Source organism: Pyxicephalus adspersus, chromosome W (assembly GCF_032062135.1).
Source record: "Pyxicephalus adspersus chromosome W, UCB_Pads_2.0, whole genome shotgun sequence".
Lineage (NCBI taxonomy): Eukaryota > Metazoa > Chordata > Amphibia > Anura > Pyxicephalidae > Pyxicephalus > Pyxicephalus adspersus.
Genome location: NC_092870.1, coordinates 12,613,980 through 12,638,646, shown reverse-complemented (window position 1 = coordinate 12,638,646; position 24,667 = coordinate 12,613,980). Strand labels below are relative to the sequence as shown.

General features: G+C 40.8%; 1 protein-coding gene across 1 annotated transcript; it reads left to right on the top strand.

Annotated features, from left to right (window-relative positions):
* The first annotated feature begins 229 nt into the window (after nt 1-229).
* On the top strand, nt 230-14,361 carry LOC140342844 (small ribosomal subunit protein eS4). Its single transcript, XM_072429216.1, has 7 exons — nt 230-328; nt 2,018-2,095; nt 2,835-3,015; nt 4,235-4,332; nt 8,706-8,877; nt 9,390-9,547; nt 14,201-14,361. The coding sequence occupies exons 1-7, from the start codon at nt 326-328 to the stop codon at nt 14,300-14,302; spliced, it is 792 nt and encodes a 263-aa protein (XP_072285317.1). The 5' UTR covers nt 230-325; the 3' UTR covers nt 14,303-14,361.
* Nucleotides 14,362-24,667: the final 10,306 nt, after the last annotated feature.

Here is a 24,667-nt window from a genome sequence, read left to right as displayed (position 1 = left end):
AAGCCAACACAGCTTAAAATACACGTATTGCAGCACATTAGATTTACTGAATTGGCTGCCTTAATGCAATATAGTAGGCAGATGCACATGGGTCATTTTACAGCTGGAACAAAACAATAATTATTATAATTATCATCATAATGATAATATGTATGTATGCGGTATTTGTGTAGCACACCGGTGGCGCATTTCTTCCTCCGGCCAGCAGGAGCCTCTGCAGCATTCTTAGCTCCCGGAAATACCTTCTCTCTGGCCGCCCGCTCGAACTAAACGCTTATCCCTGCTGTGCCGGAATTGGGAGGTCTTTTCTGTTGCAGACGCAGCCATGGTGAGGTTTCAGCTCTATTTTAATGCGATACTAATCCGGCTTCATCCTCTGTGGTGGCAGTCCATTCGTGTCTGTCAGTTTTGCAGGCATGTGGTACGGACCCACTCATGTGTAACCGGCTTTGTTGTGTGTCCCCCTGTCCTTGATGTGTAAGGTGGGGGACACTAGGCCTCGGCTGCTTGGGAAGATGTTTGCCGGGTGGTGTGAGTCCAGGGCTGAGCTAAGTCTAGGGTACAAAGTATTGAGGGGTGGTTGTGGTATTCTATATTCGCTTGTGTATTGCATTGTGTGTACAAAATCCCTGGGCTTGTCCAGTCTGTGTGGTATTAAGTCGTAATGTATTAGCTCTGTTGTGTTATGTCTTTTTATTACAATGCTAGATATTATGATCTTGGTGAGCACTGAGGTTGTTTATAACATATCTTATCTTGGTGATTCTGTGCATGGATTAAAGCAAATTTTTTTTTATATATAGGGTGCTGCACTGCCCGGGATACCTACGTCAGGCATCCCGGGAGACTCTTAGGTGCTCCTTCTGCTGCATGTGCAGAAGGAGCATTTTTGTGAAAATGGAAAAAATTGCTGATCTCACGCATGCACAGTGAGATCGGCATGTTTTTTTTCTAACCTACGTCACCCGGTCTTTCGCCTGGGTTGGGTGACGTAGTAAGAAGTGAAGACTGCGGCGCACCGGCACAGAGATGGATGCTGGGACGACATGGGACTCGATGGAAGAAATCTCTGGACCGATCGACTGTGCTACGGGATTGAAGGGTATGTTTTGTTTTTGTTTTTTTTCCTCTTTAATGTGTTTGCTCATGGTGTATAAAAGAGTTAAAACAATATTGGTGTTCCTCTTCTGATATATTCCTTTACTTCTATCTAAGTCTTCCTCTCTCTCCACCTTTGCTGACTTTATCAAAACCACCATCCTCAAATATTTACCATGATCTTAGTGTATGGTCTGGTGATTGTTTACCTCTTACGTGTATGGTACAGCCATACTTTTTTCTCTTCTGCCTTACCTGCAAACTGCACATAGAAGTCAATAGGGCTGCACTTCTCAGGCACCCAGTGTAAGCAATAGTGGGTGTGGTCCTAGGAGTTGGGTAAGTACTGACCCTTGGTAGAAGGGTGATGGAGGATAGTTAAGTGGAAGTAAACTAAAAAAAAAAACTCACCTTCACGAGCACCGCCTTAGTGGTTTTCCCTTCTGCCTACATTATCCACTCTCGCACTATGCAGGTGCAAGATCGGGTGATAAAGCTTGTGGGGGGGGTGGTGGTGTGCCAAACTCATGTGCAGGAGGAGCAGCCAGAAGCCTCCTGGGATGCATGACGTATGTATCCCAGAAGGCTCTGTGCTTCCATTCTGTATTTAAACCACCCTCCACCTATTAAAAGGTTGTCTTCACTTTTATGTTGGGTAAAAATTTTACTTCAGGTTTGCTTTAATGTACACCGATCCTTTAAACAATTATGTATATATCCCTCCCCTCTTAGTGAATTGAAATCTCCATAGGAAAATTTTAACCTTTGCCTAGATCTAACGACATTGCATTTATATATGAAATGTCATTCTCATGGAAAAAGTCCTAGCTGTGACTACTGTTGGTGGTAGCCTAATGCTGTTTGAGTTTTGTACTAAATATATGATCTGTCGTGTTTTTTTGTCTTCCCCACTTCTCAGGCTCGTGGACCCAAAAAACACTTGAAGCGTGTTGCTGCTCCCAAGCACTGGATGCTGGATAAGCTGACTGGTGTCTTTGTGAGTATCTGATGGATACAATTGGACATGTGATGGTGCACACTTTGATCTGTTAGGATGGGAGGAAATGGGTCATGGTGATGGTGCAGTTGGCAGACAGTTGCCATGTAATGGGAAGTACTTGAGGGCTTCTTGGCAAATGGATATATAGGAGGCACTTAATTTTCACTGACTACCTATATGCTGTTTCAACAGAACGTAATATATTTGACAAGCAAATTTAAGCTTCATTAGGCTATCTGTCCTTTTAATACCCCTGAGGAAGTGTGGAACGCATTGGGTAACGAGCCTTTTAAAGCCATCAATCTCCCTTCAAAGTGAAGAAACAGAACTATCTTTGACAAAATATAAATTTGGTCATATCTGTCTACACTTCCATTCCCAACATGGGAAATCAGACAGGGTGCTTTTCTGATATTTAGGGCTTGTAAACTGTTATCAATGTTTTGTAAAATTCACAATATGATCTTCTAGCCAAAACAAAACCCGTTTCTTTGTTTAATCCAGATATTTTGATTTTTATAGTAGGTTTCATATTGGCATATTAAAGTAATAAGTAAACCTAAACCCAATCACCAACATTTTCAAACTTTTAGGTTCTTGACCTGGCTCAGAATACAGAGCTTAGTATTGCAAATCAAGTTTTTGGACAGCTTATAGAAATTTGTTGCTGAAAATGTAACACCTGAGTCTTCTCCTTTGGATGGCATTGCTCATGTGACCTGGCTTTGTCTTTCAGGCCCCTCGTCCATCCACTGGTCCCCATAAGCTTAGGGAATGTCTGCCTCTGATCATCTTTCTGAGGAACCGGCTGAAGTATGCTCTGACCGGCGATGAGGTGAAGAAGATTTGCATGCAGCGTTTCATTAAGATTGACGGCAAGGTCCGCACAGATATTACATACCCAGCTGGATTCATGGGTAAGTGACTGGTGATCTGATCTGTTTAACCTTCCTAGTGGTAAATGCGAGTACCAAAAGTATCCATACCAAGAGTTAACCTGGAGCCACACTCGGGGTGGACTTGCTAGGAAGTTTCAAGTCTTATCTGGTCCTCCAGTGATACCCGTGGCGTCCTCCAGCAATGCCCGCAGCATCTGCTTCCCCTGCACGAGCAGACTTTGCGGCTGTGAGGCGGGACCAGGTGGGAAATTTAAAATATGTACCATTTTGACATTTAAAAATACTTATTATTCAGACCGCCAGGGAGGTTCAGAGCTCTTCAATTTTGTATTGAAGTTTACTTTTCGATAATAGATTTAATCTGGTGGATAACTTCATTGTTGTGCTGCCCTCTTGTTGCCCAATGATAGCTCCTAAACCCGGCTATGTTAAAGTAAAGCTGCATAATGCCTGTTGAACATAGGGCAGCAAATGGATAAACTGAACTTCCCACCAATGATGGTACACTCGGAAGTATAAAAATTCAATTAGGAAATTTTCTCATTGTGTCACTGCATCCCTTTCAACTTCTTTAATCTCCCCATTGGTCCTATGATTTAAAGTGGACCCATCACCAAAATGTTTACTTTGGATAAAAGGGTAGAGAACCCTTTTATGTAAGGTAGAATTTATTTCTGCTTTATTAGCATTCTTAGACTACTAGAGAGGCACAGAACGTAAGAGAAATAGATCATAGTTCTAGGTATGGGAAAGCACAAATTTGCAGATAACTGCTGATATTTTTGGACGTACGGACTGACATGCAGCCTCTACTCTTTTTGTTTTTTTTTCATAATATGCTCCATTGACCTTCTTCCTTTAGTACAACTGTTCCCTTCTTGCTCGGAATTTAGTTTTATTTGAAGAGTTTTTAGAAGTTGCCAGTTTTGTCTTAAAACTGTGCTCTGAACTCTATGGGACTGTTTTTTTTTTTTTTGTTTTTTTTGTTTTTTTTGTTTTTTTTTAGGTTGCAGCATTCGCCACCTGACTGCAGTTTGATTTTGTATAAACAGTTTCATGTACTACCTGCCTTAATTACTCTTTGCCTTGCCCCATTATACAGTGCTATAATCCCATATACTTGGCTCAATGCAGTTCTTATTGGGTGTAGTATTTTTCAGCTTTAAAATAAAATGTTTATTAAAGTCAGTTGCTTATGAATTGTGTGGCTAATATACAACGATCTATATCTTCAAAGATGTCATCGCCATTGAAAAAACTGGTGAATACTTCCGTCTAGTTTATGATACCAAGGGTCGATTTGCTGTGCACCGAATCACAGCTGAGGAGTCCAAGGTAAGCATCGGGTTGTATAGCAAAGTGTGTATGGTTCTTCAAAGCATCTTTTTTTAGGAGCTGTTTTTTTGTTACACCAGTATCGAAGTAAAAATATTGAACAGGTTAGCTGTAGAAAAATCAGACTGAAAATGTAGCATGCTGCTTCCTGCAGCAGACTGTGCATGCAGCGTGCATGGTAAAATCCCAGTTGAATATTTGTCTTCCTGGTGAATGCTGTCAGGCTGGATAAAATTATGTGTTTATACAATTTTATCTGTCAACCATAAACTGATGATATTGATTACCACACTCTGCATAGTGATCCAGATATGAATGTTTTCCAGCCTGGATGTTGACATCTTATGAGTATAGATAAAATAAGTGACATGACCAAAGACTTAGTACAGCGCTGCATGATATGTCGGCACTATATAAATACTTGATGATAACGCTGGTCAACAAACATTTTCTTGCCAACACATTAGTCATTTTCGGTTATGTTTGACGCACAGATTCCAAATAATGGTATTGGTTTTGCTAGATTGGCTCTAGTTTTTTTTAAATAATTACATCAATAATAACCTCATAGAAAACTAATGAAACATGACAATTAAGCAAAATTAGTCTTAGATATGCCTACATATACAAAATTACATTTTTGAAATACTTAATGTCAATATATTCTATATTCAGTATATTTACAGAACTAATTACAAAAAGGTCATTGCGTTTGTATGATTTCCTTTTATGCTGCTGATCAGGAGAATAACCATATTGAAGGCTCCAGCAGTAGTCTGCCATCATGTGTCTATCCCATTTGCCCTGATGCCTTTCTTCCATCACCTTTATATCTTGATGGGACCTCTCCCCTTGTTCCTCACTGAAATCACCAAGGTTTTCTGGAAATGTTTGCAAATGGCTATGGAGATAGTGTACCTTTATGCTCATGCTTTATGGTTACCCAAGAAGTTATTGACAACCATGACATAGCTGTGCCAGGTAGAAGCTTCTGTATCAGTCATGTAACTTGTGAAATTTGAATCATTTGTCAGTTTCCAAATCTGGGGTCCTTTAACCACCTGAGTGTTACACTGAGGTCTAGATTTCTGTACCAAAAGTGATCCACTGTTTTTCATGAATTTTTTTTTTTTTAAATTGTAGACCTGTAACTTACAGAAATATGTCCAAACAGGGGTTCTAGTAGATAATCCCTTTTTTACCACCCGGTTACAGCTTCCTACCACTCGGCTGAAAAAAATTTCTGGGGAGAACACTGCACTTTGCTGTCCAAGTAGAAAGTTCACCATTTTAAATCAACACATATGGAGCATTGGTGTTTCATTATGGCAAAGCTTTTGTAAGACCACTTTGACATTTTCATATTCTTTAAGTTTTGTTGAGTGACAATTGGAATTGATGCATACCAGTTACCATTATGCAGTAAAACAGATTTCAAAGTTCTAGTGGAACTGTGTATGAAAAGCCGCCAGTCTTCTGCTCGGTATTCTGGTCCTCCCATATGGGCTAGTAGTCCAGAGATGTTACAACAGTACAGTGTCCATCTTTACTGAAATATGGTCGGAGTGTCACCTCTCTTGTCCTATAAATCGTTATTTTAACTTCCGGTCTCAGACAGTTCTTTTCTTTTAGCCTGGATGATAAAAGTTCAGATGCTTGTTTTGACACTTAGGTCACGTATGAAATCATTGAGCTCTTCTTGGAAGAACTGCTGGTTTGATGAAACATATTCACTTCATATTCACTTCCACTGCTAACTCCTGGATTACACTCCAAACCCTGTATATCCTCCATGTCGGATACAGGAATATCAGGAAGTGTACTGAACACTGGTATGGGAACATCAGCACCGTGCAGCACAGGTTGTCTTGCTGATTCTAAATCAGGGTACTCCCACTTGTTTTTCTTGTAACGATTGAAACCTTTTACATTCACAACACAAAAATAACAATCATTATGATGATTTTTGGGCTCTCGCCATACCAAAGGTACACTAAATTTCAAACTTTTCAGTTTTCCATTTTTCAACTGACTTAGACACTCTACACAAGTTTTGCATACCATATGGTGAGCCCTAACCTTATCTTGGTCCCCCAGTTTATTACCAAAAAATGCAAGATATGCTTGTTTCACAAATTCTGTAATGTTTCTTCTGTTTTTGTTGAGAATATTCACTACAAATGTAGCAAAATACATTGGGGTCATTTAAACAACTTGACGAACTCCATAGTTCTCCCCAGAGGGTTTTAGCCGGTTGCTCCACCTGGCTGCTGTCTCCCCACCGCCCACCTCTCCTCGGCAGCTCTAATCCTCTGCACGTATCTCAGTGAGGCTGCTCTGTGCTCAGCTGTCGTCCAGAGGATTGCTGCTGTGATAAGAGGTGGGCGGGGAGCTCAGTACACAGTTCAGCCTTCATGGAGTGAGAAACAGGCAGCTCCGCCCCTATCTGATAGCACGAGCTAGTTACCACAATTTCAGCCCCCTGTTCTAAAGAATTTCAAGATATGGGAGTCAAAAATGTAAATAGTAATGACAATTTAACTTTGGGGTTGCTGTTTCAGAGGAAAGTGCAACTAGGAGTCCTAAATTGATAATGCAAATTGGGAACCCTGGGGCCACTAACATAGCAAGGAGCATTGGGGTGGGTCTTCTAAATGCATACCACCTGTCACAAATCTATGCCTATCAAACTACCCTATCTGCTTCTCTTCTTTGAACCCCAATTTCTCTGAGGTGGGGGGTACAAAACTGAAAATATAGGTGCAAGTGGGGGGGACACAAATTCATTACTACAGCATCATTAGAACTTAAAAAAAACTCAGCCCATCAAAATGGTCTTCCCTGATCTGTTTACACAGTCCTGTCCACTTCTAAAATTTTTTGAAGGCTTAAGCCACAAGTGTCCCCCACTTGCACCTACAGTTTTTCTATGCCCCCACGTGTACTTAAAAAATTTGAAAGTCGATTCGACCATTGCTTCAGGAGATCTGAAGGTTTCAACACGGCGAGTTGTTAGGCTGCAGAATATGACAAGCAGCTTTTACACTCACATAGCGATCACATTGAGCTGCCGATGACATCATTACACACTGTGGATAAACTTCAGACAGTTTTTTTTTTTTTTTTTTTTTTTTTTTTTTTTATTAATTACCGTATTTTTCGGACTATAAGACGCTCCGGCCTATAAGACGCACCCAATTTTAAAGGAGAAAAACCTAGAAAAAAAAGATTCTGAACAAAATACTAAAAAATCACTCTGTGTCAATGTATCGCCTTCTAATCACTCTGACACAGAGTGATCAGAAGGGGATACATTGACAGAGTGATCAGAAGGGGATACATTGACAGAGTGATCAGAAGGGGATACATTGACACAGAGTGATTAGAAGGGGATACATTGACACAATGTATCCCCTTCTGATCACCCTGTGCCAAAAAATCATACTCACCCGATACCGCGATCCCGCGATGCTGTGGGCTTCTTCTTCTCCTCGCTTTCCTCCCGGCTGCAGCGCGTGTCTCCTCCTCCTCTGAGCGAGGAGAAGCCGACACGCATACCCCAGCGATCCCATAAGCAGGCTGATCCAGCCTGCTTATGAGATCGCGGGGGTACGGGTGTCGGCTTCTCCTGGCTCTCCTCCTGGCTGCAGCGCGTGTCTCCTCCTCCTACATTCATTATACTATTACACTACTACAAAGGATTACACTCCTTAAACTTAGAACACTAGTAAGTTGGGTCACAATACATGACATAGGACAGTTGTGGCAAAATACATAGAATAGAAAAATTGGATATACTAACGGAGCAGGCATTACAAAGTTGTAACAAATAATTGGGAGAAGGTAGAACACTGAAACAATAAGAGGTTACTGATTACCCATGCCAAAAACTCGGAGCACTAAATTTGCCGTGTTTTGCCACACTCCCTTTTTGACCACTTGTCTACAGCTTCCCACCACCCAGCTTAAAAAAATTTCTGTAAAGAAAGAAAATTTATGAAATGAAAGTTTTATGAAAATTAGTGCTACATTTAATATAAAATGCAAAACATCAGTGTTAAAAAAGATTGATAGTAATATGCTGTGTTAACTTTTGTTGGTAAAATCGTCTATTCTGATTCCTGTACCACAAGAACTAGAGCCAATTCAATGAAACTGATGCAATTTCTGGATTCAGCAGACCTAAAATACACTAAATATAGTGAAAAATGCTTGGCAAGTGAGAAACTTTTTTTTTTTTTTTTTTTTTGAGCTGTGTATTTGGAACTTTGAATGAAGTGTTAATTTTTAGTATGTGGCTGGGGAAAGAGTTTGTAGACTGCCAAAGATTTTAAAAAAAAATAAATAAATAAAAAGTTATATTTTGTCTTTAGTACAAACTGTGCAAAGTGAGGAAAACTTGGGTTGGAACAAAAGGAATCCCTCATCTGGTGACCCATGATGCCCGTACCATCCGATACCCAGATCCATTGATCAAGGTCAATGATACCGTTCAGATTGACTTGGAAACTGGCAAGATTACTGATTTCATCAAGTTTGATACTGGTAAGTGGGTCTTTAAACATCAGTTCTTTTAAACTGATGTAGTGCCATGGTGACTGACAGCCTGCCTCATTTAGAAAGACAAATGTGCCCTTCTGCTTAGTACCTCAGTTCTGGCTGCAATCTTGAACTTGAAGGCAAAAAGCATTCAATATAACCTGGTACAGCTTCGTGCCACCCACCTGCAAACCTGGGCCTGCAGAGAGCAACATTGTAGTCATATGGCTACTAGGAATGCAAAGATGTTTGCTAATTTACTTAATTCTTATGGAACATTTAGTGTCTGCACTACTGGACCAATAGGCCATGGGGCTGTGCAGATTAGATCTAGGGGGGGGGGGGGGGTGTTTGGTTTAGTTGGGGCCATGGGTGCCCAGACTTGGCATGACTGCTTCTAATGTAAAATGCTTGTTTGCTAAAATACTCCAGTGAAAGGTTTACAGTTTAAACGAATCATTCTGAAATTGAAGAACTTGGCGCTTCAATTATATATTAACTGCCAACCTTCTGTCTAGGTAACCTCTGCATGGTGACTGGAGGTGCCAACTTGGGTCGAATTGGTGTCATCACCAACAGGGAGAGACACCCAGGCTCGTTTGATGTGGTCCACGTCAAGGATGCCAACGGCAACAGCTTTGCCACTAGGCTTTCCAACATTTTTGTCATTGGCAAAGTAAGTAATCGCTTGTCCTAATGGGCATCTGTGTTTTTTTTATTTTTGTGAGTTCTAATACAAAGGCGGCTTTCATGAGCTTGTGCGGCTTGTTGTGTAGGGCAGGTACAAGATTCAGTACACCTTGCAGTGTTGGATTTTGGGCTTCTGAGAGTCATTCAGAAAGGTGGTTGACTATTTCGTCTGCGTTTGACTTGTTTCAAGTGGATATTCCGTTTCCATTGTCCTGCATGGGAATTCAAAACTAAAGCAGACAAGAGGCTGCCCACACAGATCCCTAATTGTATTTGCAGTGTTTACTGTGACTTATTGGTAAGGGTGGAGAGCTTTGAGGGGTGCTGTACGGAGGGGTTGATTTCTAGCTATAGAAGTTGCGCTGCTGCTAACCTGGACAAGATCACAAATGATCTCAACTATAGATAATTTTTTTTTTCTTTTTTTTAACAAAAACTCTATGTATACACCCACTAGTGCTAATGCAGTGCTTGTCCAAATTTGTCTATGTGCAGGCATTGTAGATCTGCAGGTATGTTTTGGGTAGTGACAGGTGCACTTTATCTTCCGGTAGAAGTCCTCCCATTAAACCTCTGTTGGCAGTCATGGGTAACTCTAACTTCATATGCTGAATAAGTTAGGTGTGTACAGCATAGCCAGTATATTAAATCTTTTAGTTGGCCGGATCCTCCACTCCCCCTCTGTGTTCAGCATGATGTAGTGTTACTTCCTGTATCAGTTTTGTTGCCAAAATGGTTTTTCTATAGAGTTAACTGGCAGCGTTAGCTGGGTGGATCAGACTACTCAACTTTGACTTCATATAATGTAAAAAGTGAAGATTTTGGACTATTCTGTGTTCTTTCTTGGTGAGAGTTTCTTAGCAGTGTTTACATAAAAATAAGGCTTAGAAGTGTTAACAAGGCATGGTTTTTACTTGGTGTCACAAAGACTATTCAGGGCAAATGCCAATATCAACGGTCCCATCCATCCCAAGAAAGTTAATACTCTTCAATCCACACACCCTCAACTGCTTTCTCTGCATGCTCTGTTGTAGCTCTTTTTTTTTTTTTTCTGGGGAGTAATGGAACTAATGCTTGGGCTTAAGCAGCCAATTCCCAAACCTAGATAATGTTAAATGCATCTTTCTCACCAGCTCCTTGCTGTTGGACGGAGCGCCCAGCTCTTAACAGTTTTTCTAGAGCTGCCCCTGACTCTTTTTGGAATGGTCTTCCTCGTCCTATTCGGCTTGCTCATTTAACCCCCCTGATGTTCTAATTCTGTCCGTATTTTTACTTCAAAAGTGGTACATTGTTTTGCATGGAAATTTATTTTACACTGTAGGCCTGTAATTCTTAGCCATAACTCACCAAGATATTACTTTGTATTGAATTCAATACAGTTATTTTGTATTGAATCCAATACAAAATAATTTTAATTTACCGCCACGCCTCCCGCACGCACGGACGTCACCTGCAAATCCCGCGAAATGTCGGTGCACTCGTCGGCTGACCATTGGACGAAGAGGATGTGGCCCAAGGATGAGATCCGACGGGCAGGGCACCGGAGGATGCCTACGAGACCAGGTAAGTCTTTATTTTTTGTGGGTTTTTTTTTAGCTACCCTGTGTGTGGCACAGGGTTACTGCTTTCTGCAGTGTTTTTTTTTTTTTTTTGTTTGTTGTTTTTTTTTTTTACCCTGAGCCACACGGGAATATGCCTAAGGGGGTTAAAAGGTCACTCAAAACCTCACCTTCCTTCTATCTCCTAAAACCCTCACTACTTACCCACCATTCCATATCCCCCCTCCTATTGTGTGAAACTGTCCAGATTGTAATCTCTTCTGGGCCAGGTTCCTTTCCTCCTCCTGTGCCTCTGTCATTTTGCAACCCCTATTAAATGTACAGCGCTGTGTAATATGTTGGCGCTATATAAATCCTGTTTAATATAGCTCTAATCCTCAACAGACTACAGGGGCTTCTCTGTTGCCAGCTATGATCGTGTTCAGAAGATTTGAGCTGCTGCTGAGAGGTGGGAGAGGGAGAACAGCACAGCTTTGATGGGATCAGGGACACGGGCTGTCCCACCCCCAATTCTTTAACGCTTGCTGTGGCTTCTATGAAAAAAACCTGCCGGAGAGGCTGCATGTAATGACAACCTCGGCAGCTCTATAATAAGCATGTGTGTTACTGCATTTAATTCTGCAGTCCTAAAACTCTGTACAAACTTTCAGATCTCCTAAACCGTATGTTGTAATGTCTTGATACTTTTAGGGTGCAATGGGAACCCTCGTAGTTGGTAGTAACCACAATCCGAGAAGAATTTCAAGCTATGGGGATCACAATTTAACAATTTATGAAAATTAAACATTGGAGTTGCTGTTGCAAAAGCAAGTGTGCCTAGAAGTCATTAATTGAAAATGCAAATTGAGTACCCCCGAGGCCACTTTGGGGTGGGGCCCCTAAATAGATGCTTACCTGTCATAAATCTTTTACTGTCATACTATGTAACCCTGTCGTCCGCTCTTTGAATTAGTTTCCCTAAAATGGTGGGGTGCAAAAAACAGAAGTGGTCAGTAATGTGTAACAGGGCACTGTACCTACATTTTCAAACACTTGAACCCTCTGAAATGGGAAGGTGTAAGAAATTGAAAACATAAGTTACCTTTCTCTAAAATTACATCACTATGGTATCATTAGAACATAAAAACTGCATCAAAACAAAAGTTTCCTACAGCTCCCCATTGCAGAGAAATTGGGGTTTAACCTTTTAACCACCAATTTATTTAGTGGCTTGCAAGTGCTCCAGGCCAACTTATCTTAGCAAATTTTGTTATTTCTTATTTGTGACATTTCCTTGTTACTAATTATTCCACGGTCACCTTTTAGTGTATTATAACAAAGTGGGGAAAGCATCTTTTAGAATTTCATTAATGTGTGGACATTTTGAAAACAGGGTTGTACAGCGCCACATTACATTTTGTACACATATATCTAGACTCTCAAAGATCAGGGAGCCTCAGGGATGCTGTAGGGAGAAGTAGGAGGTAGTAGGAAGAAGGGTAGGCAGTGTAGCAAATTGTTGCTTTTTATAACTTATTTGATTGGCCTGAAACAATGTATCTAGGGTGAATACTGCCTACAAGGCCACTGCTGTAATGTGTATTTGTCCACTTGTCTCTAGGGGGCAGTATGAGACTAGTTTCTATACCGGGAGCAGGCTGGGGTAGACAAAGAGTTAAAGAACAGATACAGACAGGGTAGCATAGTATGACAGTTTTGTGAAAGGTAGGTAAAGAGCCTAGGGGCCCCACCCCAATGCTATGAAAGTGGCCCCAGGGGTCCCTAATTTGCATTTTACATTTTGGACTTCTAGATGCACTTGCATTTGAAACAGCAACCCAAATTTTCACAAGTTGTTATACTTGTTACCTCCCATATCTGGAAATTCTTTAAAGAAATGTAGGTTGCCAGTTTCAAGATGTTGCAAGCAATGGTTTAGTAGATCTGAGGGTTTGAACACAGTGAGTTGTAGGGAAGTAGTCTGACTTTCAGCATTTCACACTGTGCTGCTGATGACGACATTACACACACATACTGGTGAATAAATTTCAGAGTGGAGTTTTATTTACAAAAAAAACATGGGCAGTTTTGAGTGGGGACACTGGCTATCCTGTCCCTATCTGCCATCACATGCACAATGCTCTTAAAGCATCACCACATTTTAAAATTTTTTATATATATATATATATATATATATATTATACTTACTCCCCTTGTATATAAAAAAAACTAACTTTTTTCTATATTTTTGAGGGAGGACCCCTGCCCCTCCATTTCTGTCTTTACTGGCATCCTGATAGACTAAAGGGGCTAATCTGCAGCCTCCTGGGATATTTGTCACAGATGTGGCCTGCTCCTTCTGTGAATGCCTGACATGGGTAATGCATTCAGGGGCTTTCCTATAATGTAAAAAAAAGTGCTCAGTCTCACATGTGCAGTGAGATTGGCACTTTTCCTAAAAATTAAAGCAAAAAAAAAAAAAAAAAAATCTCATGCCTGTGCAGTGCAAAGTCGGGCGACGTGAGCAATCGCCTGGAGAAAAGAAAATGGCAGCACGGGACAGAACAGTGAGCATCGTAAACGAGGAGGATGAGCCTGCGTGGGACATGCTGGGCTCAGTTTGTGGATGAATCAAATGGGGGGGAAAAAACATTTTTTCACACTAGCAGTAAGGTTGCATTTGCTGTGTTTGAGGGGTTGCTTCAAAAAAAAAAAAAAAAAAAAACCACCTAGTAGTGACCAGTGCAGTTGAACTAAGAAAACTAAAAGCTGCTGTGGTGATGAGAAGAGGACGTTGGGAGTGATTAAAGTTTGACTTCAGTGCTTCTTGCTGAGAAATGCTTTAGTAGCTGCAGAAGTGAAAGGGCTTGTGTCCAAGTTTGTGTGTCATTTATGAATAAGACTTGCTGTTCATGATGTATGTGGTTCACTTTAGATCTACTGAATGAGTCAATATCCCAATTGACTTTAAATATAAAATAAAAAGCTTAAATTATTAAACAAAAACCTTTACAATTTGTGTAATCCTTGACATGTGCATATATGTTGTGGGGTGAAATGTTAATCATGTCTTTGTAACACTTATTGAATTTAACTTGCAGGGTAACAAGCCATGGATTTCCTTGCCACGTGGCAAAGGTATCCGTCTTACTATTGCTGAGGAAAGAGACAAGAGACTGGCAGCTAAGCAGACAAGTGGATGAACCCATCAGAAATACAAATCCTCTTAATAAACAAAAAAAAAAAAAGCCTTTTCTGGAAATCTTGTGAATGGACTGTTTTGTACTATGGGTGTGTTGTATGTCACAGTGGTTCTCTGGGCTGCTGTGAAAGGTCTATACTACCTAAGTCACATCCCCAAAGATATATGTATATATATATATATATATATATTCAAGAATTCCTTCCCTGTCTGTTTGTTCTGTGGGAATTTTGGTAAAAAAAAAAAAAAAAATAAAGCCTTATCTGGTCCCATCGGCATCCTCCAGTATCCTGCCATCCTCTTTCTCTGATCTGTCCCCCAGCGAGTGCGAAACCACCCGTGTATTTTTTTCAATTATCACCACTGGAGCTTTTAGTTATGTTCACCTTGTGTATGTGTAGAATTTCTATACATGGGACCCCCAATTTCTTTTATATTAATCTGCTCCCTTTTCTAGAGTTGGAACTATTAGTCATGTTGACATCACTTCATCAACAGTCACAAGACAGCAGGTCGCATGCTCCCCCACTTGAAAGTGAAAGGGTAGTATAGGGTACAGTGCTCAACCCAGACATTTTTTTAAGCCGGGTGGGAAGAAATTGTAGTCGGGTGGCAGCCCCTGTATTGTGACCAAACTCTAGTAACCACCCAAAAACAGATGGGTGGGTGGTGCACCTAGCTAAAAGGGCCTCGGGTATTTGCAAAGGGGCACTTGCTGGTGAGCATAATTAGGGATGGCCATCTGCAGGAACATTGTCACTTTACCTAGCATTGGCTTTTGAACTATTGATTGAAAAATTTAGTCTCCATAACCTTTTTTTTGAGGACTGCCAGACTTTTTTTCTTTTTAATGAATGGAGCATGACAAAATTGCTTCTGTACTTAACTCTGTATTTACCTTTTACAGGGTGCCAACATATTATATAGCACTGTACAATAGAGAGACTCTGGTCAATAGAGCTTAAAATTTAAGGTGGGAGGAGGAGGGGGGTATATACACGTATTTTAGATTATTGGTTGCAACCCTTACAAGAAGGCAGCACAGAAGATGAGGAGGCGATCTAGACCAAACAAACCAAAGCCGCTTGAATAAATCTTTATTTCATATTCCCACACATGGATTTCCTAGCCTGCTAACATTAATTACACCTTGGTAATTCCTATTGAGTGAACATGGTGGTTTTCATTTTATGAGTCAGTAATAAACACCTGATGCCTTTTTACAAATGGTCAATCAAACTGCTATTCTCTTGGGCGAATGCATAGTGTTGTTTACATGTGTTTATTGACTCCTATAATGTTGTAGCCGATAGACCTGGCCTACAAAGAGAGTTTGGAAACCAGTTGATGCTGAGTTAAGGAGACTACCATAGAAACACATGAGTCCGTGCCAGCTACATTTAACCTTGGGACTAAGATATGGTTTACCTTACCCAAACCCGGAAAGGATTCCTTCTAAGAGGAGTCCTGGTGTTCTTAACGGGAAGCTCTATCAAGGTTCATGAGTTGAAGTATATTTGTGTACATTACTTGATCACGTTAATCCTTTAGATTTTGGATAGAAGTAGCTTGTCTCTTGCTTTTTGTGAAACTGGAGGACCAAATGCAGTTAATGCAGAGTCAGATTGTCTCTCTCCTTCGGAGAATAAGGGACTTGTCCTGGGAGCCCTGCAAGAAGGCCAAAGAATGTTCCTCACTTGAGGCTAAATTTTATAACTCAAAGATTCTTTTACCCAATTTTAAGACATTTCACCCAATTCTTATACTATACACTAAATTATACCAATACCTCAACACTAAAAACTCCACTAAGTGATCCACAAAAACATTTATTGGGGGGGGCACCAAATTTGTCCTCAACTAAAAAAAAATCTGATGGCATTATAAAATGCAATAATTCATGAAAAGAATGTGATTGCTTAAACATTATCCAATCAGCCAAGGTAGCTCTTGTTACAATCGTCCACATCAGCCACCAGCTCCTCTATATGTTGTATGTACTCCAATTCCTGCAGCCATTATTAAAGGGAGGTTGGGTTGGGGAGGGCCCACGTCTTGGTATATTGGTTTGCGCCACAGTTAGAAAATGTCTAAGAATACTTACTGTTTCAAAAGATTCAGGAAACATAGAAAGCAATATCCGAGTCAGTTCATTAGGTACTGATACCTTGGCATGGCATTGTCTTGGCTGAACAATCCCATCATGCAGCATGGTTTCCCCATGAGTAGGGCATTGCCAGCACAGTGTTGGTGGACAGTGATACCACCTGGATAAGATAGTACAATATTTTTTCCTGTGTCCTGCAATCAAGCGATGTAGAGTGTCAATAAGAACGACTTCTCCCTCTGAAGTAAAAGAACGATCCATCTCCCATTAGCAAAAAAAAGTGGGGGTGCACCATTAGGATCTGCCAAAAGGATTCTATACAAACATGAAATGGTATGTTGAGGACATTGCTGTTGCAAAAGGAGCTGCGCTAATGGCGTGGGCAACGAGAAAACTCAAACATGGGAAAAAAAAGGAAGGAAAGAGTTAATCTGTTTATATAAGATAAATATACAGGAGAAAGTGAAAGTGGCTTTTTATGACAAATTGATACTGTTAGGAACATAAACTACTTTACTTCAAATACTACAAAGGAAATTAAAACAGAATTGCTATCCAATATTGGTTATATTCACATAGGCACTGTTAATTTTATAAACAACGCTATTGAGCTTCTTACATCTAGATCATGAAGCTCAATTATCAAAACCATTCAACTTATATTCAAGCATTAGTGATAGGTTAGAGTCTCATTCCCGACGCGTTTTGCACAGTGGCTTCCTCGGGGAATATTGAGACCAACATGCGGCCAAGAACTGAGAAAACGGAAAATTTAATAATGTAACTGTATAGAGTGGTGATAGACACTAATATCTGGTTTGACATTTAACAAATTGTGTATAAACAATATCAATAGTAATTCATTACTTGCTTTGAGTTGAATGTGGTGAAAAAGAAAAAGAAGGTCTTTTTATTGTGAGAAATAATTTCACACTGGTTAGACTTCGTCTTGAAGTTGTAGTATATTAGAACCTATAAGGTGAATTTGAAAATGGCAAAAATATATAAACTCTTTATTGAGGCCTAAAAACTCAGAATATTAAATACTGAACTTTCAAAGGAGGGTTACCTGATTTTTTAGGACTATAAGAATATATGCATTATATGGATGGTTCAGTGTACAATAGATTTTCATATGATTTCAAATTCTTGAATCTGAAAGGGATAATAGTATATTCAATGTAAATGGTGATAAGACATATTCATATTAGAGTACTGTTAGGGGAGCATTTGTCCGACGACTCCGTGCTGTGTGCCATTGCAATATAAAACACTGTTCTGTCCGGAGATGTCATTTGCAGCAGCCAGGAGAACTAAGATAGCGGCAGCCCCTGCTTCCCTTTAGCCGTTCAGTCTGATGGATTTATGCCATCCTTTGTTAGGCTGTGCACAGCTGAAGGGGATTCTAGAGGGGGATTTCTAGAGGCTGATCAGCTCTTGACTCAGGCCTGCGCTGCTATTGGTTCCTGGGATTTTAAAGCCTCTCTGCTCCCAGTCACCAGTGCCTGTTCTAGCGTTTAGCTGGACTTATCTGTGCTGAGAGATTCTGAGAATTTTTCTGTTGCTGATCTTCGCCTGTTCCTGACAATCTGCTTGAACTCTGCCTGAACCGACCTTTGCCTGTGACCCCACTCCTTTGGTGGACTGATCTCCTGTGTTTGACTTCCGGCTTGTTTCTGGATTCCCTGGTATTTCTGTACTGTGTATTGTTGAGCTCCTGGTCAGCTGCTTGCCTATCCCCAGACACCATCTTAGAAAGCAACTTACTTTTACCGTTGGTGAATAGTGGTATGGACGAGATGTTTGCAGCCAGCTGATAAAAGGGCAGGCCTTGCAGACACCTTGTCTTTTTAAGCAGTTAAGCTGGCGTCCTTGATTGGAAGGCTGTGCATTTGCTGCAAAGGCCCGCGCATGCGCAGGTATATTTGAGGCCAGATCAACCGCTGGCATCCGCCCTGAGTTTGGTTTGGAAGTGCACAAGATTTCGCTTAGTTAGGACTTTACATGAAGAAAAAGGAGGTGATATTTAAAATATCCTCCTCCCTTAGGGGAGTGTAGACTTGCAAGTTCCCTCCCTATCGCTGTGTGTGGAGAAGGAATTCCCTGCCAGTGCAGGTCCTAGGCAAATGAAGGAAATGTCCTTACATGCCCAAACAAGAGATGGGGGACTGGCAAGCACAGGACGAATCCCGTGCTGCCAAACCTGATAGCGCACATAAATTAGGGCACTCCTGACCCTCGTAGGGCCAGATCAGGAGGGGAAATTTGATTAAGATAGTTAAAATAAATTCGATTTCATAATAATGAAAAATAAATTTTGCAACAATCGTGTTGGTTGAGGTTGTTGTTAACGTCAACACAGTTTAATTCATCATTTACTATGTAAGCTAAGATTAATCAAGTGTTAGGACAGAACTACTTAAAAGTTGTCAGTTTTTGGTACAAAAATATACAAAGTAAATACAAATGTTTCATAGAGCAGAACATAAATTACATCTGACAGAGAATTTGTTACAGTGAAGTCAAACATATAAACATTATTACCCCCTTATCATCATCTCATTGTTTTATATGGGTGGTAATTAGTACAGAAATGTATACACTTGTATAAACGTCACAATGTTTACCTATATATAATAACAACAGATATATTAAGAGTTAGATATATTAAAAGGTAACCAAAAAGTTTAATTGAGATCAAATGTTACTAGATGACATTAAGGACATTTTAGCAGTGCAATATATTAAAAAATCTGTAAAGTAATATAGATTTGATGAGTTTGTATAGGACTAAGGACTTTAATTTTGGATATAGTGTAGTATTTTTGATTTATGCTTATAAAAATGGTTTGAAGGACAACATGTCATTCAATCCAGGTGGCGTCAGGGCTATTAAAGTGAATATCCATTTCGATTGAGTCTGTAATAATAGTTTATCAGTGTCCCCACCTCGAGGATTGGGGATAATTCTCTACAGGGCTGAGAGGGAAATTACAGAGCTGTCAAAATTGTGCTGTGTACCGAAATAACTAATTGGGGTTAGAATGTTTCCTATAAGTTATGCTTTGGTGTGGTTGTATAAACTTGGACGTTTTTGGAACAGATGTAAGGATGTGCCAATGCTTTGTCAGAATGTTTGAGACTGCTTTATATTGATTATTGAAGGTGGTGATCACCCTGACTGGTACTTCTGTTGAGTTTGGTTTGAGTAATTAAAGATAAGTGTTCACAGCTTTTGGCTTTTTGATAGGCCTTCCTTAGTAAATTTGTGCTGTAGCCCCGTGCTAGCAGTCTTTGCTTTAAGGCTTTCGCTTCAAATTCGAAGTCCTTAGTGTCTGTAAAGTTGCGTTTTAGTCTATAGTATTGACTAAAAGGGATACTTTTTTTCAATGGATCTGGGTGTGCGCTACAGGCGTGTAAAATTGTGTTTTCTGCGGTTTCTTTTCTTATATAGGGTTGTATTGAGACTATGGCTCTGATTCATCAAGGAGATGCGCGTATTTACACGCCAACATACGAGGCGGTTTTCCGCGGGCCAGAGCCGAGTGCTAGTACACGCGCCTTCACTTGCCAGCCGGATTCCTGCCTTGATAAATGAGAAATAGGGGTGGTGAATCTGCCAGTTAAGGCGATTAGTTTTCAGCTGCACGATTAGGGAGGATCTGTTAAGCTGTCAATGGTGAGATCATAGCAATTAATTAGCGCGCACCTGCTCTCTGTTCTGTGCTTATTTACAGTCCTTTACAGGTGCATTGATGTGACTTTGTAATCCTCATTATTGTCAGTTTCATCTGTTGCTGCAATGTTTTTGTGCCTGGTTTGTAATGACAGTTTCTGTTGTTTAGCAAATGTTCTGCAATGTTTTGTCATTTTTTTTTTAAACTAATATTCATGACAAATGTCTGCATGGTTTCCACTCCAAACTACTACTTGAACCCCCTGTTTCCCTTTGTCCCATTTTCAAAGTCACATATTGGTTTTTTGAATGTATTATGTACATATTTATTACTCTGACATTTGCACTCATATTGATTTGCTGCCACACAACTCCTCTGTTCATTTGTAGTTGTGTTATAGGTTTGTTGTCATTGTGCTGTGCTGCCTGATCTTAGCACTATTGTATACAAACACACTTCCACTTTATGTCCAAACTGATTGTGAATTAGTTGTCTAGCTGAGTTGCATACTCATTCTAACACACCTGATGGTGATGGAAGGAGGTCCAGGTTGTTAAGCACAACATCAAAGCACATTGATTGCCAAGCTCACAAGCAGGGTCAAGCACTCTTACATACCAGATAGTATGCTTTATTTATGTGTTTATATGACTCTAATCGTATTAGTCACTTTGTATCGAAAAATGCCAAGGACAATTTAACTTAGTGCCAAACATATTTTATTGCTTTGCTCAAACCAATGACCAGAATGTGAAAAGGCGTTTATGCCTGTCCTGCAAGGTCATCCACGACCTGTACATCTTTCTGGAAGGGAAAATTGCAGCAAAAACCAAGAAAAGTTAGGCTGTGCCAAGAATGACGAGGCTCCTGGACTCTCTATATATTTTAGGAAGGGTGTCCTTTCAAACCACGTCGCCTTTATTTGTGCAATGAGCCAGTATACAGTTTCCTGGGTGTTTATGAAGGTTTCAATGCCATTTTAGACCTTGGCCCACTATATAGTCACTTCCTCACATCAGCTTGGGAGTGGAGGAACATAAAGGTGGATTTCTCCTTTAACCGGAAGCAATATCATCCACGAATGTACGGTAGTCTGTGATGTGACATTCCAGAGGCAGCACAGCAGAGGGATGTTATCGCCCTGTAAAGAAATAGATTACATTATTAGGATGTGTTAATGATGCTTTAGTTGTAACTACATGCTGCTGGATTGTATTTTTCATTCTTTTCTGGCTGCATAAGCAATACTTGCCCAATTCTAAACTAAATTGCACTCTGCCCTAGTTTGGCAATGTGTTTATGTAAAGTGTCACATAAAGGTCCAGCTCTAACACAAATATGTCTGCTATTTCATTTCCCAAACGAATAAAGTGTGCTTGCTATGACTTCAACTCCTAGGTTGGTTTGTAACCCAAACATGATGTGCTGAAATATGTAATACATGCATTGTAAACATATGTAAATACTCACGCGCAAAGACATTAGCAATAAGTTCATCTCTGACTCGACGTCCCTCTGCTGTGCTTTGGGAGCCAGAGGCAGGATGTTGATGCACCTCTGGCTCGAGTTCCTCTGGAATGTCCCAGGTATCACCATGGTGTATGCACAGGTTATGCAGCACCCAGCATGCCATGATGACTCGGGCAGCTTTCCATGGTGCATATAGGAGCTCACCACCGGGGGGCGCCAAGCAGCCCGATGGTTTGCTCCACAATCCCCCGGCTTTTTTGCAGAGCCTTGTTGTAATTATGCTCTGCTTCAGACCGGGGGTGACGCACAGGTGTCATAAGCCATGGAAGCTGCCCGTATCCTTTGTCAGCTGCAAAAAGACAAACAGAATACATATTAGTTCTTGTTATAGTAAGTGTTCTGTGAATGCAGTGTAACACTAGAGTTTTTTTTACGAAGGTTGCTAAGGGTTGTGCTCTTCGGTCACTTTATTGCTTTTTGGTTGTTAGGAGACATTGTTACTACTGACTACCACACTAAAGTACTGTGAAAATAGTAATTATACTAGGGCTTCCGGGAATATCTGAAAGTTAGTTCTTCCCCCATGCTCCCAATGTTGTACAATATTTATGAACTATTTGGTAAATTAGATGTTAGCACAAAATATGACATATATACAATATAGGTCATAGCCTGGCATTCTGACAATGCAAAGGGACTTAGCAACATAATAGGTGTCTTTAGGATTTGACTACTGTTAGTTGTATTACAGTAACGACATTATACAATACCTATTAACCAGTCCTCAGGCATTTCTCCCGAGATGAATTTCTGGTGGAGGGCTGTCTGACGCAGGATATAGGCATCATGGCATGATCCTGGGAAACCTGTGCGTGCACTCATGATTCTCCTGTTGGCATCACAGACTATTTGTACATTCAGTGAATGATATCGCTTCCGGTTACGAAATGAGATTTCCTGCTATTTAGGGGCCCGAATGGCCACATGGGTGCAGTCAATGGCCCCCAAAACATTCTGAAATCCCGCTCGCCTGAAGAAATCCACCTTTACCTTCCTCCACTCCTGAGCTGTTTGAGGGTAGTGAATATATAGTGGGACAAGGTCCACAATGGCATTGATGACCTTCGTAAAACCCCTGGAAACTGTAGGCTGGCTTAGTCCACAAATTAAGGCCGAGGAGGTTTGAAAGGAACACCTTCCTAAAATATACAGAGTGGCCAAGAGCCTGGTCATTCCTGGCACTGCCTGGCTTCTCTTGGTTTTTGGAGCAATTTTATCTTCCAGCAAGGTATACCAGGTCATGGATGACCTGGGGAGACAGGTGGAAACGCCTTTTGACATCCTGGTCACGCAAACTTTCAAGGCGTCTATGCTCCAAGAAGATGCGTGGTTCCCGGAGCTGTCGTGAAGCATGAGCTTGCTCCTCTGGTTGCTGTTGTTGCTGCTCTTCTTCTGCAGTGACAACCAGAGTTGTATTTAATGTCACAACAGCAGTGGCAAAGAGCAAGTCCACTTCCAAATTGGGCTCCATGACAACAGCAAGCAAAATCCTTAACCCGGCGCACGCACTGAATTGCAGAGACAAATTTATAGGGATTCAGACACCCTCCGGTGCAGCCAATACAGGCTATCCGGTCTACTTCCTGGCAGGTGAGGAAAAAACAAATAATATATTACCCGGAAGAGTTTGGTCCAAGCATTTTTTTAAAAGTACTGTCCTTTTAAAAACCAAACAAATGAAAATATAAACTTACCAGGAGGATGTCTGCCATGTCGCTGGGGTTGGGGTGGCGGTGGTGGTGGGGGGCTCGGAAGCTCCTCAGGAGGGCTGGCTGCTTCCCTCGATGTGGAACTTGGTGTGTTTGCAGAAGGAGACCAAAAAAATGAGAGGTAAGTACTGACCAAATGTAACAGTATAATATACAGCTAGTTCTTAAATTGCACAGTGCTAAAAGGCAATCTCCTCGGCCTCGGCCGCCTCCTCTCCTTCATCGGAGGACTCTGGCTGCAGATGTTGGGCAGCGGGCTCCTCCTCCAGAGATGGCTCCTCCTCCTCAGTCTCCTCCTCCCTGACTGGCTCCTCCACATCCTGGGGGATGGCCAGTCGCCTGTGTGGCCGTTGTATAATTTGTATATATATATATAATTTGCTTCTTAACCAGAGAAGACAAAATGCAAAACTTACCAGACAGGATGCGGTCCCCCACTTTGCGTACCAAATCCGGTCTGCTTCGCTTTAGGTCACTCCAAACATGCTGGATCTGTGCCACAGTTGGACGCGTACCTGCAGGGGTCCACAGCCTGTCTGCCAGCCTCTTTGCGATTTGACCTCTGTTGGTCATATCTCTGCCTAATCATTGTCTAAAGAAAAAGAAACAAAACGTGAGTTATTTTGACAACAACCAAACACCCGTTAAAAAGAAAAAAAGGGAGAACTAATTCATTGACTGATTTATATATTTTCTGTTGCAAATGTAAACTGTTTGTTAAGATTGTGTGTAGATATATGTGGGTATACTATTACTATTTTTAAACAGCAACAACCTTCAAGAAATGTGGTTGAGTAGTAGCTACCGGTAGTAGGATCCTCAACATTTCAAGTAGTTACAAAAAAGGGTTTAGGACATGTGAAGGATTAAAGATGGTGAGTTCTTAGGCTGAGAAATATGAGAAGCACATAAAAACACATTTAAATGTGCAAACATGCATGATGCATAAAAACATTTAAATGTGCAAACATGGACAAAAATGTATACTTATTGTACTAGAAATAATCCCCCTCCCTGCCCCTTCGCTAAAACTTTTTAAAAAAATCACTTACCTGAATAATGAAGCGCAGGTCCCTCTCTTCAAACAATGGGCGCAGCATGATGATAATGCAGGTATGAAACTTCCTGGTTTACTCCCCCCTACTGAAAAACGTGCCCACGCCACTCATTTGCACGTATGCCTGCTGTATGCACATTAATACCTGCATGTAGCCGGTGTTGCGCTTAGGTACGCGCATATTATTTCATATTAACCTCCCTAGCGGTTCATTTCTTTCCGGTTTTATATGTCTAAAAGCGGTACATTGTTTTTCATGAAAATTTATCTTACAGTATAATATATT

Coding starts and splice junctions, on each gene's coding strand:
- LOC140342844 (XM_072429216.1), top strand. Junction 2,096..2,834: donor ATAAGCTGACTGGTGTCTTT/GTGAGTATCTGA, acceptor TTTGTCTTTCAG/GCCCCTCGTCCATCCACTGG. Junction 9,548..14,200: donor ACATTTTTGTCATTGGCAAA/GTAAGTAATCGC, acceptor TTTAACTTGCAG/GGTAACAAGCCATGGATTTC.